Source organism: Metopolophium dirhodum, chromosome 1 (assembly GCF_019925205.1).
Source record: "Metopolophium dirhodum isolate CAU chromosome 1, ASM1992520v1, whole genome shotgun sequence".
NCBI lineage: Eukaryota > Metazoa > Arthropoda > Insecta > Hemiptera > Aphididae > Metopolophium > Metopolophium dirhodum.
The window spans coordinates 109470936-109486891 of NC_083560.1; the positions used below are offsets into that span (position 1 = coordinate 109470936).

Consider the following 15956-nt stretch of genomic DNA (forward strand, 5'->3'; position numbering starts at 1 on the left):
TGTATGACAGAAAAACAAAATATAAAAAAAACTGAACAACGGACGGAACGGTGTATAATATGATATGATATCTTAGTGGTCGTGGTATCTTCGCACGGCGCGTGGAAGGCTGTCAAAGGGGACAGGGGTTTACTTCCAACTGACTAGTTTACGACGGCCGGTACTCGTTCTACGCGACTCGCCTTCCCGTCCCACCTTGTGCCTTTGTGGCGCGGTGGGGGAGTTGGCGTTGTCGCGCTGTAGCCCGTAGTGGCGGTTGACGAATAGTGTAGACTGGTCGCTGCGGTACCTGTACTTTGTACTGGTGGCCGCTGCGTACCGCGTCATACTCCCCCGCCAAACCGTCACACGGGGTACACTTGTACCGGTGTCTGTGTGTCATTATGGGACGGGGTGGCTTGTACTACCTCTGGCTTTCGCTTGAGTGTAGAAAGAATGATTCTCGTCCAACTCCGGCATCCCCTCGAACGCCACCAGCCAATCTGCCTCGGTTACTTCTACCGTGGCCTCCGATTGTTCTGGCGACTCCTGGCTGGTGGGTTGTCCCGGCTCCTCGGACTTGCCGTCCTTGGATGCCGGTTTGTCAACCTCCATCGGTGTTGGGTTGGTCGGAGGCGTGCCGGCTGCTTCCGGGTCCGAGGTTGGCGCGGGTTGCTTGGCAAGCCGACGTTGGCTGGCCTCGCTTTCCCTGGCCTTCCTCTTCTCCTTCAGCTGTTGGAATTTCCGGTGGTTCCGTGCCTGCTGCGCCTCCGTCCTCACCCTTCCCGTTGGGCCGGGGGAGTACCCCCGTTGGCCTGGGTACCGGTGCCGGCTCCGCAGGTGTTACGGGGGCAGGTGTCGTTGCTGGAGGTGATGTCCTTGTCAGTGACGGTGTGCGGCTGCCGGGTGTTGTTGTTGATGGTGGTCGTTGTGGCCGCAACCTCCGCTGGATGTCCGCTGTACGGTCCGCCCAGCCCCGGTTGTAGATGGCCACCCGCACTGGGTCCTGCAGGAGTTGGCGGGTAGTCATCCTCGCGACCTGGGCGGCTGTTCGCGGCTCATCCTGGCCACCGGATACCAGCCCCAGCCGTTGGATGAGATCGGCAACCTGCTGCCACTTCTCCTGCTGTTGGCCGGTCATGTTGTCTGTAAATGATTGTTATTATAGACAATTGTTTATTTAACGTTGGCCTATTGGTGCCCGTTTCAGGCATGACACATGTATTTTCCGCGGTGGTTGTTGGTCGGTTTGGAAGACTCCTTTCCCGACCTGTTTCGCCAGTCTTACCGGTCCCCACCACTTAGGTGTGAAACCGGCATGAAAATCGGCCATGAAACTATTATACCAATTTACCTACTTTGTGGTACCAACTATCAGTTAATACGACTGTCTGATGATAACTGATAAGATTTGGATAGTACTATTACTATTATAATATAATCTGTGGACTGTGGTACTATCTTAAATCATAATCATAGTAATAAATAATAATTATAAGGATGGAGTCATTTGCTATTAAGTATTAAATATTAACAATATTCAACAATGAACATGCGTCTCAGACCGCAGTGATTATTTTGCTTATAAGAATTTTGTGGTTGTGACTAGTGTTTTGTATTAATTAGTTTAAATTATAATTATTAAATTATGACTTAAGAAAAATTAAGCAATATTATTACTTAACACACTACTTTGTTTCTTGTTAAAGTTATTCAAATATTTTATATTATCATCGTCGTTTTTATTAGTTTTTAATATTCTTATTTCTTATTTAATATTTTATACATACTGTGATTGTAAAAATGATCTGCGTTAAATCAGTGGAGTAAATTGTATTAATTATAAGTTAAGGTATGTCATGCATTTTTTAATTACACAATGTTATCTTTATATTGTATGAAAAGAATATAATATCTAACAAATTGTCATAACAAAATAAAACTAAAATTGTAACTGTTTATTATATACTAATCAATATAAATAAGCGTATACAATACTGTGCATATTATATAAAGTATAAACTCAAAAAATAAAATATAATAAATACATTACCCTGTATAATATTCTTTTTTTATACATTTTAATTATTTACTTACTATAATATAGCATAGTTATTTACATGTTTGATTGTATAAATATAATTTTTTCTACTTTTTCAGTTGTAAGTCTGGTTCTTTTGCTATTAAGAACCATACCAGCTTTTGAAAAAACTCGCTCACTGGGAACAGATGTTGCTGGTACACAAAGTCGTCTTTTAACCATTTCATAGTCTGGGGTATAAAAGCTTTCTTTCAGACCACCACTTCAAAGGATCCAGTTGACGATTTAAGAGATTTTCACTCAAGTATTTGTCCAACTCTACAATGCATGCCACAGATGGATTATTTTGACCAAGAACCGAGCTGACTTGTTCATCAAACGGTTTCCAAATACTTGTCGAACTTTGTACAATAGAAGTAGTTGGACGTTCTTCGACAGGTTCGTTTGACATTTGAATATTTATTTCCTGTAATTTTCTTCCCAAGCCTACTTTACACGTTTCAAATTTGTGAGTCGATTTAAAACGTGGGTCGAGTATAATTGCTTGTGATTGAACGTCGTTACCTTCTATGTTTTTGAAGTACTTATCCAATGTTGCCTTTATTTCTGCAGCCATTGAAATTATGTCACGTTGCATGTTGATGTCAAAAACAAATTTACGCAAATGCTCCACTAAAAACAAATAAAATACATTTTGTTTTGAGACGCTAAAATTTTCAGCACTCATCTCAGTTGTTAATTCATCAAAAATTTTAAGAAACTCACACGCAGTAGATACTGTTTGTCATTCCTCCTCAGTAATGCAATTTAAATCATTGTTGGTTATGGCTAATGTTGACAACACGGGTTCTTTTAACTTTAGTATCCTTTCCATCATGTGATAGGCTGAATTCCAACGAGTTTTGCACTCCTGAATCAGCTTAAGATCTGGTAATCCCATTTGTTTTTGATGCTTCTGTAATTTATGCAGAGCCCCAGAACTTTGCTTGAAAAATTCAACTATATCTTTTATTTTAGTCATGACAGTTTTCAAATGTGTCAGACCACGCTGAATGCCGATATTAAGGACATGAGCAAACCATGGGACATGTCTCCAATTATTTTTCTTTACAGCACCAACTATATTTGCAGCATTATCTGTGACAACTGCTGATATTTTAAGTTCAATATTCCATGCTTCAACAGTAGTCATCAAAAACTTGGCAAGTTCAACTGACGTACTTTGCTCATTATAGTTGGTGCAACCAATTAGTCTAGAACACAATTTAGTCTCAGAATTTAAAAAATGGACGGTCAAGGCTATATAATGTTGGTTGTTGATGGATGTCCAACCATCTGTGGTCAAAGAGTAAGTCAGTTTTAACTTTATCAAGAACACTTTCGTACATTTGTATTAGCAAACTATTTGATATCGTTTTTCTAGAAGGTACAATGTAATTTGGTGCAAGCATCTTAATCAGATTACGGAATTCTGTTTCTTCTACCAATGAAAAAGTATGAAAATGTTTGACGATAAATTTAGTGATCTGTAAGTCTATAGCTTTTGATTTTGTGAGAGAAATTGGTTTACTTAGATACTGTGTGATGGCACTTTGTTTAGGTAGATTTGATGCTGATGATCCTGCTGCTTCAGAAACTACTCTCGACGAACCTATACTCACAGAGGCACTTGTAGATGCTGGCACGTCGGGGTCGGATGGGTCATCAATGTTGTCATCATTTACCAGCAGTGGTCTTTTAAGTGGCACAGTTACATGTTTAGTTTTTAGATGGCGCATAAGGTTACTAGTTTACCCACCACTATAACTAACACCTTCCTTACAATAAGAACATTTAGCAATAGTAAGGGACTCAACACTAAAATGATTCCATGCTGCACTTCTCTTGCGGTTTAAATTTGGCATCTATAATTTTTTTTGTATTATATAATTTTGTTTTAATTTATACACATTTTAAAAATTAACAAGATTTGTGAGTTATGACTTATTGTATCAAAATATATGTGTTTAAATTGTATGGAGTCTTTTAGTTCTTACTACCCTTATAGCAATTACTAGAATTATTGAATGGCACTTAATTTAAATTATATGTACCTATATAAATTATTAAAATATTTGTTTATTATTTTTTGATAAAAATGTACATAAAAAATATTTAAAGATTTTAAAAGATAAATTTTAAAATATGATATTTAAAACTTAAGTCACAAATCCAAAGAATATAAAATTTTTAAAATTCTTACCTTGGTGAATATAACTTTGAGTTTAAAATTATTAAAAACAATAACACTAACGACACAAGTTGTTGAAAAATATGAAATCGATTTTTATTCAAAATTTTCTGAATTAAATGAAAAAATAATGCTTGAGTACTCTAATTTGTAAAAGAAAAAATTAGTAGGACTCTCCTGGAAGGCTGAAAAACCAATACCAAGTTGTGCAAATAATTGTTTTATAATTTATTACAATATTGCTCAAGCATAGACAAAAATAATCATGTCATGAACTAGACTATCACAGGTTAATTTGTTGTAATATTTACGGAAAATTATTGTGTTTGGTAGGAAGAGGGTGCTAAGAGTAAAGGACATGAAATGTCTTGTATCTTTTTGAGTATACATACATTTATGATTATTTATGGAACAATGTAACAAATCAATTTATCCTCACTCAATTTTTTTTTAAAAATATTATTTGAGTACTTAAAACCACTTATTAAACTCGAAGTATAGGATATTTTTGAAATAATTACAATAAATTAATTTCACAATACTGTTTATTGAAGAAATTACAAGTTTTTTTTTTTTTTTTAAACACAAATAATTTAGTTAATATTATGTTTGTAATGTGGCACAGTAATGTTGTTTAATAAAAAAAATAATAAGTCATATAAGCTATCTTATACTTAGGACATTAAACTTAATAATACAATGTTTATGGTGATTAACAAATTATGGGGTGAAAGCAGGGGGGGGGAACAGAACTGAGGGCTTTAGCAAATATATGTGAAAGAGAACAAACAAAAATAAATAGAATAGAATCGTACAGTAATAGTACCAGGAGCGGTAGTGATTGAAAGAAGACGACTGTTATCCGTGTCTAGCGCGGACGCCGCTGATGTGCTCCGTGTAGATGTCCCTGGTGAACGAGATGACCTCGCTAACACACAGCTTCCTCAGGAGACTCCCATACGAACGGCTGCAGATCTTCTTCACCAGGTCATCATTGCAGGGGTCCCACGACCCCAGTGCGCCAACGATGAAAGGGACAACAGTGACATCGCCCCCGAAGCTTTCGGCTAGCTCCTTCCGCAGCTCCTCATACTTCGCGACCTTCTCGGCAGCCGCAACCTTGAACGCTTCAATCCTGTTTTCGGAGGGAACGGTGGCGTCGATGATCAGCGTCGTGGACCCCTTCCTAATGATGAGGTCGGGCCTTAGTCGCTGCGCGCCGACCACCTGGTTTTCGGTGATGATCTCGAATTTCACAGCAGCCGCCTTCTTGATTCTCGCAATTAGAGCATTATGCCTTGCCATGTAGAGGCTGGAGTACCGCATGCAGTGGTTGACGGTGTGCGCTAGGCTTTCGATAGGATTAGCACATCGTCTACACCGCTGGTCTCCAGACCTCCAGGAGGAGGAACCATTTAGGGGCACCAAGTTAAGTCTGGCCCTGTGTATAAACCGCCAGTCGGCAAAGCGGCAAAAGTCGCCACCCTTAAAGGAGTGCGCCGAGGCGGCATGCGCCGCCGCACACTCAATGGCACGACCCTGGTCGGGTTTCCCGATCAGCGTCGCACTCCGAGCCAAGCGCTTTGACTCCCGGATAGTCCTCATGACTTTGCGCCTTTGCTTGGCACGTAACGTGCAGTCGAGGACTCTCAAGCTCGGGGGGCCTTCCAGAGACCAAGCGACGTCAAGCCTCCCAGACGCATTCCGGGCTCGGGACCATACACTAGTGACACCTCCACCCCGCTGCTCATGAAATACACCGTCGTTTGACCCTGTCAGGGTAGGCACCTACCTCGGGAATGGTTGGAGCACGTCCGATTCTACGACAGGAAGTCTCGTGAACGTGCTCAACAGCCTCTCTGGCCACGCGCTCACCGGGGGAGGTGAGCAGCTTGAAGGCACTGTTAACTGCTGCTATGTCCGCGTCTTCAGCCAGCAGAATGCCGCAGCATCCCTGGAGCGTGGAACCATATAGGTATTCGTTAGACGCCTCCTGCGGTACGTTGAGTGTACGCTTAATCTCGGGCCTCATGATCTCATCCACTCTTCTCCAGTCGGTTATGGAGAAGGTGCCCATGCGCTGCAAGTGAACCGCAGCCGGGTAGAAAAAAGTTTTTAACGCATCAATCCTCTGCCAGGGAGCGAGCTTGCTCCTTACGATCTTGAGACCTAGCTCGATGATCTCGGCAATGGAGGCCTGGGACGGTAACATATTAAAGCCCACTTGCGCTCCGAGAAAAGAGGCGGCATCTCCCTCCACAAGAGGTTTCAGGGCGACGCCCTGGAGGTAAAATGTGGTGTCGCGGACACCAACCGGCCTACGGCCAGACATGTGCAGGGAGGCACACTTGCTGGCATTGATAGAAAGCCCCAGGCGACCCAGACTCGCCTGAGCGGAGTCGATCGCGAGCTGAAGGTCTGGGGTGTTATTAGCAAGCAGGCAAAGGTCGTCCGCAAAGGCCAGGACGCGGTGGTCTGCGTCAGCACCCTGCAGAATAGTGACTACTGGGTCAATCGCCATAATAAAAAGTAGACCACTTAGTGGGCAACCCTGCCGGATTCCAGACTGGACACGGATGTCTTCAGTTTTGCCACCAGCTACACTTACTGAAGAGGAAGCTCCAAAATATATATCGCGCACTATCTCGAGGAGTCCACCGCCGGCGCTACTACCCTCAATTGCCGCTTCCGACGCCGAGTGCGGGATAGCACCGAAAGCATTCAAAACATCGAGCCAGGCAACGCATTTATCCGATTTGCCGGTACGGGCTTTCTCTAGCTCCCTCCTAAGCGTGTGTACATGTTCGAAAGCACCATCAGCGGGGAGAAAACCTTTCTGGCAGGGGCTCAGGGCGGAGTTGTTCAGGAGCCACTCTGTGAGGCGGCCAGCCAGGCATCCCGCGTATAATTTATACAGGGAACGACATAGGGATATTGGCCTCCAATTGGAAGGATCATTTTTATCCCCTTTCTTGTAAATCAGGACGGTCACAGCTTTCTTCCAGCTGGGGGGAATTTCGCGGTAAATCAGGCAGATGTTCAGTACTTCCGTGAGAAGGCTGCCAGCAGGGTCAAGACGTCCCCAGTGTTTGTAAGTTAACCCGTCATCGCCGGGGGCCGTATTCTCGAATTTCTTCAGGCGCTTGGACACTTCGATGGATGTAAAAGCGTCAACCGGGACAGACAGACGGCCATTGACCCTCGGGTAGGAAGGAGGACTTACGCGAAGCTCATTCGACCAACGGTGACCTATACACCAACATAGGTGCTCTAAGGGAAAAAATCCGCTCCCTAGAAAGGGCTTTACAAGAACAAGAGCTAAAGTCCTCCCAGGAACCTGCAGGTATTCCAACATCTGATTTTATGGTGGTTGACGAAAACACGATACAGGTCATTGAGGACGACACCCCTAAGCATAGCACCTCATATGCAGGCAAGGTCTGAACTAAAACAACAACAAAAGTAAAGTCTAAGAAAACAGAGTCAGGTCTAGGTTCAAGGGATCCTTTCCCTCCGTTAGCCCCTACTGACACGAGGAGTACCCCAAAGGCGGCTAAGCCAGGGTCAGTACCACCCGTACGAGAACCCAGGGTTAAACCCACGAGCAAAATGAAAATCGAAAAAGCAAATAAGAAAGCAAGGGCAGCCCCAGTTGGTCCGAGGTTCGAGCTGGCCGAGGAACAAGCGAACTGGGCCGAGATCAGGAAGTCGATCGAGCAAAAACTCAACTGCCCTAAGGTTCGAATTGCCAAAAATGAATCGGGCATTATCCTATTCCCCGAGGACCAGGACACTCTAGCCGCGTTGCGCAGGACTAAGAACCTCGCTGATAGGCAGCCCCCTCTCCCGAGACTAATCATCTCGGGGGTGGATCGGCTTCTGGAAGGTGATATTCTTCCCTGGAATCTGGTCAACCAGAACCGTGAAAATCTCGGCTTAGCAAGCCCTGATGCACCGAAAATAAGGCCGCTATTTAAAACAGGCCCGCGTGACAGGGTAACGGTCAACTGGGTGATCGAAGCCCATCCAGAATTGCTTGGGAAACTCCAGAACAGAGATGCATACCTGGGTTTCTCTAAATGCCGCATTAGGTCATATGACAGGGTCCCCCAGTGCTTTAACTGCCAGAGGCATGGCCACACTGCCGCCAGGTGCAGGGACAAGGTACCAACCTGCAAAAATTGCTCTGGAAGCCATGATTCCAGAAGTTGTAATTCTGACCAGTTGAAATGTTCTAACTGCAAAAAGAGAGGACATAAAGCCTCCTCAGCTAATTGCCCGGCAAAATTAGCTGCTGTTAGAACGACACTTCGTCGCACCGACTTCGGGCTTCGATCAGACCAGTCCACCAACCCGCCATGAGTGCCGATATCAGGGTGATACAGCACAACCTTAACAGGGACCGCACAGCGAGTCACCAACTCCGAGCGGCCTGCATTGACTCAAAAATCGACTTTGTCCTGGTCCAAGAACCGCTGGTGACAAATGGCAAAATATATGCCTTCGAAAGCTGCAAATGTCACATTAGCAAAAAATCAGGCGCCGCTATAATTGCTCTCTCGGACCAGTTCCAATTTATTGTATTAAACCAGTTCACCTCTGACTTCTCGACCGCGGTTAAAGTCACTTACGGCAATAGGCCTTCTGACCACGTTGTACTGATTTCTTCGTACTTTAAGTACAACGTGCCCACAATCGTACATCTCGAGCGACTTGAACAAGTACTTACAACCGCTCCTCGGGCTCTAATTGCCGCGGACACAAATGGTCATTCTCCGCGTTGGCACTCGGCCACCAGAAACCGCCGTGGTAGATTAACCGAGCAACTGATTGAGAAATATAATCTGAAAATACATAATTCTGCGAATCAGCCAAACACGTTCTGTCGGTCAGATGGCCGCACATCCAACATTGACAACATGGTGAGGGACTGGGTGGTCAGACATCTTACCGACAGTGACCATAGGGTGATTAGTTACTGCATCTCGGTAGCCAAAAACGTCAAACCCGTGTCACACGAAAAACGATATATCCTAAAAACGGCCGACTGGGATAAATTCAGAACCGCTCTTCTGGGGGAGATTGGCGGCATATCTGACTCCTCGATCGAGTCCTCGGCCGTAGGAATCAGCAGGGCTTTGACCAGAGCTGCAGACTTGGCAATCCAACGGAAAAACCCGGTAGATCCGGCGGTAGAAATATCTGGTGGTCCCCAATCCTCTCGACGCTTCGCCAGACACTTGTTAGGAAAAGACGCGAGGGTCTTAGGGAAAGCAATGGACAGCAATACAACATACTCCGCAATGGATTCCTGAAGGAAATCAGGAAACACAAGCTCCTTGCTTGGAAGTGTTTCTCGGAAGATCTGAACTCCAATCCTTGGGGCAAAGTCTTCAAATGGGCAAAAGGCAGCTACTCTATGAGCTCTATCCCTAACGTAATGACCAAACCGGATGGTTCTCTTACCTCGGATTGCAGGGAGACAGCCGAACTCCTACTGGATACATTCGTTCCCGCTGATCCTGCCCAAGGTGTCTTGGTGTCCCATGGTCCGTTACCGCTTAAAACCGAACCCAACCCGGAGACTATAAAATCTGCAATATGGCGGATGAGGACAAATGGTGCCCCCGGTGTAGACGGCATAACGGCGGGCATTCTCAGGAAAGCCTGGCCGGTCATAAGTGACATCATTTCCAACCTCTTCGGAGATGCCTCCAAGACGGAGCTTTCCCTGAATGTTGGAAAATTGCAAAGCTAATCGTGATCCCCAAACCGGGTAAGACTGACATGTCGAGCGTAAAGTCCTTTCGGCCCATCAGCCTCCTTCCCGTGTTGGGCTGGGCAAGGCTATAGAGACGCTCATAATCGCTGATATAAACAGTACTCTGGACTCATTCCCGGAGCAGCACGGGTTCACAGCGGGAAGATCCACTGTCCAAATCTAGGCACGTCTTCGGAACGTTCCTAGATATTACGGGCGCATTCGACAATGTTAAGTGGTCTCCACTTATAACACAAATGGACAACTTGGGCGCTACTCTGGGCACCACGAGAATTGTTAACTCGTACCTGAAATATAGATGGGCCGATTTAAGCTTTGAAGGTATCCACTACCGTAAAAAGCTTGCCCGAAGATGCCCCCAGGGGTCGCAACTGGGCCCGACCCTCTGGAAAGTGGCCATGACGCCGATATATAATCTTCTCCCAGAAACACAAGTGGCAAAAATAATAGCATACGCAGATGACATTTTGCTAATGAACGGCGCAGCGAGACCGAAAACGGCATTCACCCGTATTGTAAAGAACCTAGACATACTTATAGACTGGGCCTGCAAGTTCGAGCTAGAGTTCTCGGCTGGTAAGAGTCAACTATTGTCCTTGAAAGGCGGACTTAAACCCGGGTATAGTATCAACTTTGGCTCGGATATAGATGCTCCCAGCATATACTCAACAGCCACTGCTAATTACCTAGGAGTGTGCCTCGATCCCCGAAGGAGTTACTGGGACCACATAAATATGATAAAAGTCGAAGAACATGTATGGCCGCCTAAGAAGACTCCGTTCTGCGAACTGGGGCATGGGCCACCTAGCCGCCAGGACAATTTATAGAGACGTGCTCCTCCCCCGCGTAACCTACGCCGCGGATGTCTGGTCGTCAGGCACCAACCTGGTTAAAAGCCAGAAAAGTCTTCTCAGTGCGCAAAGAGCTCCGCTACTAGCGATGACAGGTGCGTACAACACAGCATCCACAAACTGCCTCCCTGCAGTTGCAGGCACACTGCCACTAGACCTTGAGGTGAGGCTTTATGCCTTTAAACGAAGCCTACAAGAACAGGTGATAACGCCTGAAGCCTTTGCCACAGCGGAAGATGAACTTCTGGACGAGTGGCAGCTTCGTTATGACTCCACGCAAAAAGGCAACTGGTCAAAGAAAATGATCCCATCGGTTAGGTTGAGGTACCACCTCCCGATGCAATTGGATCATTATACAACCCAGTTTTTGACAGGCCATGGCGATTTCCGGGCCAAGCTCCACTCGTTTAAACTCGTGCCGGACCCGATCTGCGAATGCGATCGTAATCCGGAGTCAGCAAATCACGTCCTGAGGTTCTGCCCGAGGACAAAGAGAGCCAGAACTAGGTTAAAAAGGGCACTCAGTGACAAAGGCGTTTCCTGGCCACCCGCAGATGGAGCCTTCCTGACAAACAAGGCGACTTATGAAGCGCTGGTTCGGTTTGCAAAGGAAGCACTCACTAATCGCACGGACCGAAAGGAAGTAAAAACAAACGGTAAAACATAAATGAAGAACTCAGCAAACTGACCGAACACTTAGGTCTGAAGACCTTATGGGTCAGGACGCGCCACCGTCAAAGACGGATGGCAGTGCACTCGGGGTGTCTCGAATGAGTGCGCAAGGGCGTGATTGGCAGAAGCGGTGAGACACGCTCGAGTGCGTCCTGACCCGGGGCGCACTCATACGTCAGGGACGAGGAGATCGGCCCTGCTGCGGGCGGCCGTCCAGAATTCCGCAGCAGTATTCCCTGCTTGTCGTAAGAGGCGACTTAAAGGGAAGGCCATGTCGGGGCCGGCGCCCGGGGCGCGGACGCACCGAAACCCCCGGGGACTAGGGCGTTGAGAGGTTCGGACCGTGACCTTACGAAGAGCGGGTCGGTCACTCGGCTTAACCTCCGGGAGGCGTGGTTTTGTGGTTCTGACCGTGACTTCAAGAAGAGCGGGTCGGTCACTTGGCTTAACTGCCCGGTGACGCCTCTGGGAGGCGCAGCACGGGCCCACTGTTAGCCCGCGGTACACGGCCGGAATAACGGGAGGGCTATAAGCTGAGGCTTGTCGCCGACGAAGCTTCGTCCGAGCATCACACCATTGATGTGCTTTACCTAACGGGGAGCGATAATGGTTCTTCGGGATGTGATGGAGCCCCTCGGCGTTGAGAGATTGACGCCAAGCCCTCACACGTCGGTCGCGGTAGACACTGCCCCGGCCGATGGCGGATTGGTTTCGAAGTGGCAGTTTGCAGGAGCGAACTATGTGGAAAAAGACCACATGCTCGGTCAGGGGAAAGTTGCCGAGTGACGGTACCGGGCGGACCCGTACGGTGACAGCCGGCCGGGAATGCACGGGTCCTCCTTAGCGCCTACCCAGATTATCGTTGGGGCTATATGCAGCGAAGGTTGTTCGTGACCATAAACGGAAAGCAACGAGGATAGATTGCGGTCTCACCAGGATGGCAAAAGGCACCTGTATGCCCTAGCCGCATGGTACGAGCCCGCCGGAGATGCCCTCTGTGCGTGCTCGGTGCTCGTGGTCCTTAGACGACGTACGGCTTGCGGGCGGCGGGTAAAACCGTCGCACGTCGGTCGTGTACCTCCGCGGCTCTTGACTAGCACCTAGTGCTAACATATGGTCCGCGGTTGTAGCCGGGAGATTCGTGACCCTCGGGTAGATCGAGGTATCGCAGTGGGACGGGGCCCAGACCCGCGTGAAGTGGTCTTCAATGTCTTTGACACTGATATTGCAAGCCTCCCCCTCACCAGAGATCTGTTTCTGCGATATAGAGTTTGAATGCCCTGCGCGTCACCCGGATCAAGGGCAGAGCGTCTGTTAGTGCCGCCTTCGGATCTCGCAGGGATTTTGGCCGTGGACGTGGCTTCCAAGATTACATCGTCCATGGTAGACACGAACAGGTCCCAGTTTGCTGCCGTGACGGGGGCCCTGGCAAGAGCGTACAGCTGGGGTAAAAACTTGTGGACTGGGGTGGTGTCATCGGGGGCAAGTATGATCCCCTCCTCAGCAGCTGTGGTGGCATCGGCAGCATCAGAACCGTCGCTATCAGCAGCTTCGCCCTCGACATCGAACCCGCCAAAACTGGACGCGGAAAATAGGGGGCCAGCGCCAGGTGAGGCCGTCCAGACAGAAGCATCATCTCGGCTACTCACGGCGTCGTCAAGGTTATTACTGTGAGGATCGGCACAAGTTGAAGCAGCTTCCAACAACAGGGCCGGATCCGGTATAGGCGTACGGGGTGGTGAGAGGTTTATACGTGCGGGGGAAGGTACCGCCACGTGAAAAACCGGCGATCTCAGGAAAGGAGCTGGCGGCGTTTCCATTGCCGGCGTTGCCGGACTGCTCGCAACCGGTCTCGTCGCACATGGAGATCCGAGAGTTTCCGAGGGCAGGGCCGCTTGCGTGGGTGTATCAAGGCGCGGGGATCTTGGAGCGCACACAAGTCGACGTGCGTCTCCGCCGCGGTGAATGGCAGGCACCGGGTTCAAGCGAATACGTTGTCTGGTAGCCGACAGGGGCAGCGGAACTGCTGCCGCGGCCACAGCGAGTCTACGCTGGTGATTTCTTGTGTGGTTGGCCAGGCCTTGTTTAGACGGATATGTGTTCCCGCACCCATCGATGGTGCAAGCGAACCTGGCAGGCGCTGCTGTGACGTCAGCAATTGTATGTTGGCATTTGTGAGAGCCGGGCCTCGCACCGAGTCTCGTCCCGCATCCAGCACAATCGACGTGGATGGCGTCAGGCTCCATGGTGTGCAGACTGCGTACGTGGCGAGTGACCGACTGCTTCGCGGCAGTCCATACTTCGGCTTTAAACTCGGCGGAACAATCTCCGTACGGGCATTTCAATGTCCCCGGTGCCGGGTAGAAAAAGCAGAGCTCGCGGTTGACTAATGTCGGCTGCTTTCGGGTGGCAGCCCTGACCGGTGGTGAAGCGGTAGACGCCCTGGGCACCGGGACTGGTAGCCTTGACGGGGAGTCCACCGAGATGGCGGTGTCGACGCGGGTGGAAGGTTCAGCGAGCTGGCTGGAACCGGAGTGCTGGGAGCGGGTGGCTGGACTTCTCCTGTTCGTCGGCCATCTCTCGGCTGCTCGTCTGGCAACACCGGTGGCCGGTAGCTAAAAATGAAATTTCGCGAAGGCCGATTTTACATTTTTTTGTGTTGCACGTTAGTCCAAACCTCTTGAGCCGCTCGAGAACCTTGTCTAAGTGGGCCTGGTGTTCGTACTTGTCCCTTGAAAATACTACAATATCATCCAGGTAAACTTGTACGAAATCATCCTGGTACCCCCTCATGAGTCTCACGAAAGTCATTGGACTATTCTTTAGACCGAAGGGAAGGACTCTGAACTGAAATAGACCTCTACGTGTTCGGAAAGCCGTGTACTTTCGTGCATTTTCGTGTAGCGGCACTTGCCAGTAACCTGACTTAAGGTCAAAAATGCTGAAATTTTTCGCGCCCCGCATTTGCCTAATCATTTTGTTGAGATCTGGCATAGGGTACGCGTCGGATTCCGTAACGTCGTTAAGCCTCCTGTAGTCGACACAGAGACGAAAAGTTCCATCTTTTTTCTTTGCTATTACTACTGGTGCGGCCCATGGTGAGGTGCTTGGTTCTACGAGCCCCTGGAGTTCCATATCGCGTACCATTTCGTCAATAGCAGTTTGCTTCTGCTGCGGATATGGGTATAGTTTGAGCGCGATTGGGGACAGGACTTTTAGCAGAATTTCGTGTTCAATTAATTTGGTACGTCCTACTATTCGCTGAATACTACCGCGTATTTATTTAAAATCTTGGTTAGTTTCGCGTGTGTTTCGGGGTCGTTTCCGAATTCTAATTGTGACAGGTCGGGACGAGTGGCGGGTGGTTGAGATTTCCCTTTCCAACATGTCGACGTACGAATTTGCTTACCCATGTGAATTGTGCACGCGGCGTAATCCAAAGAGACTTCATTGTTAACAAGAAAGTCGTGTCCTAGTAACGCGTCGCAATACAAATTGTTTTGGATGGTAGCTTCGAATTTTATATCGAGTGCACCTATCCTAGCTTTGAATGTGGAGGTGCCACTGGTTGTTGCAGTGCGACCGTCCGCCATCCGGACTGTGTTTGTTGGTCCGTGGGTGGGTGTTTTGCCGTATTTACGGCTACTTTCGGGTTTACGTAAGATTTTTGTGCCTGCGAATCTAATGGGCTCTTACGAAACCTGACGGAAATTCGAGTTCGACCGCGGGGGTCGGAATTTTGGCTTGGCATGTTCGCGTACCGTTATTAGTCGTATTGCAATTGGTCGAGCGGGACAACTGGTTCTGAACCGCGATGGAGACTGTCTGGTCATTGGTGTTAACCGCCATGACCATACTGTCAACATCGGTTGCCTCGTTGCTCGCCTGTTGCCTTACGTGCGCAGACTGACCTAATGCGGGGATAAGCGCGGTGTGTGTGCTTGTGTCCCCGTCACCCGTGCGGGTGAACACCCGTGTCTCTGTTGCCTTTGTCTCTACACCTGTGGCTGCCCCATGAGCCGGTTGTTGCTGAGCACACGTGTCACCGGTGAGGTGAGTGTGTTCAATGGTGGGGTGGTGTAGGTTGGGGGTCTGTGACTCCAGTCTTGCGGTCTGACGTGCCAGCCAAAATAATCGAGGTGACACAGATCAAATTCCTAGGTCAGGTCGTGGACGGTGAAGGAATAGACCGGGAGCCGGCAAAACTGACGGCGATTCAAAAATTACCGGTTCCAAAGAAGACTAAGGACGTGTTACGGGTGTTAGGCGTTTGTGGTTGGTACAGTCAGTTCGTTCCACACTACGGCGAGATCACAGCACCACTCACGAGTCTGTTGGCCAAAGGGACCAAATGGCGTTGGTCAGAAATTCAGCAAGAGGCGTTCCGGAAGTTGAAGGAGT

At 48.2% G+C, this 15956-nt stretch overlaps 1 protein-coding gene and 1 long non-coding RNA gene across 2 annotated transcripts; one reads left to right on the forward strand and one right to left on the reverse strand.

The window, feature by feature from the left end:
• The first annotated feature begins 3063 nt into the window (after nucleotides 1-3063).
• On the forward strand, nucleotides 3064-4036 carry LOC132932966 (uncharacterized). The gene is made up of 3 exons (XR_009662880.1): nucleotides 3064-3368; nucleotides 3444-3548; nucleotides 3621-4036. It is a non-coding gene; the product is annotated as an uncharacterized LOC132932966 (long non-coding RNA).
• A 1072-nt stretch (nucleotides 4037-5108) lies between these two features.
• LOC132949979 (uncharacterized) lies at nucleotides 5109-5855 on the reverse strand. Its single transcript, XM_061021139.1, has one exon. The coding sequence runs from the start codon at nucleotides 5853-5855 to the stop codon at nucleotides 5109-5111; it is 747 nt and encodes a 248-aa protein (XP_060877122.1).
• Between the last annotated feature and the right edge of the window lie 10101 nt (nucleotides 5856-15956).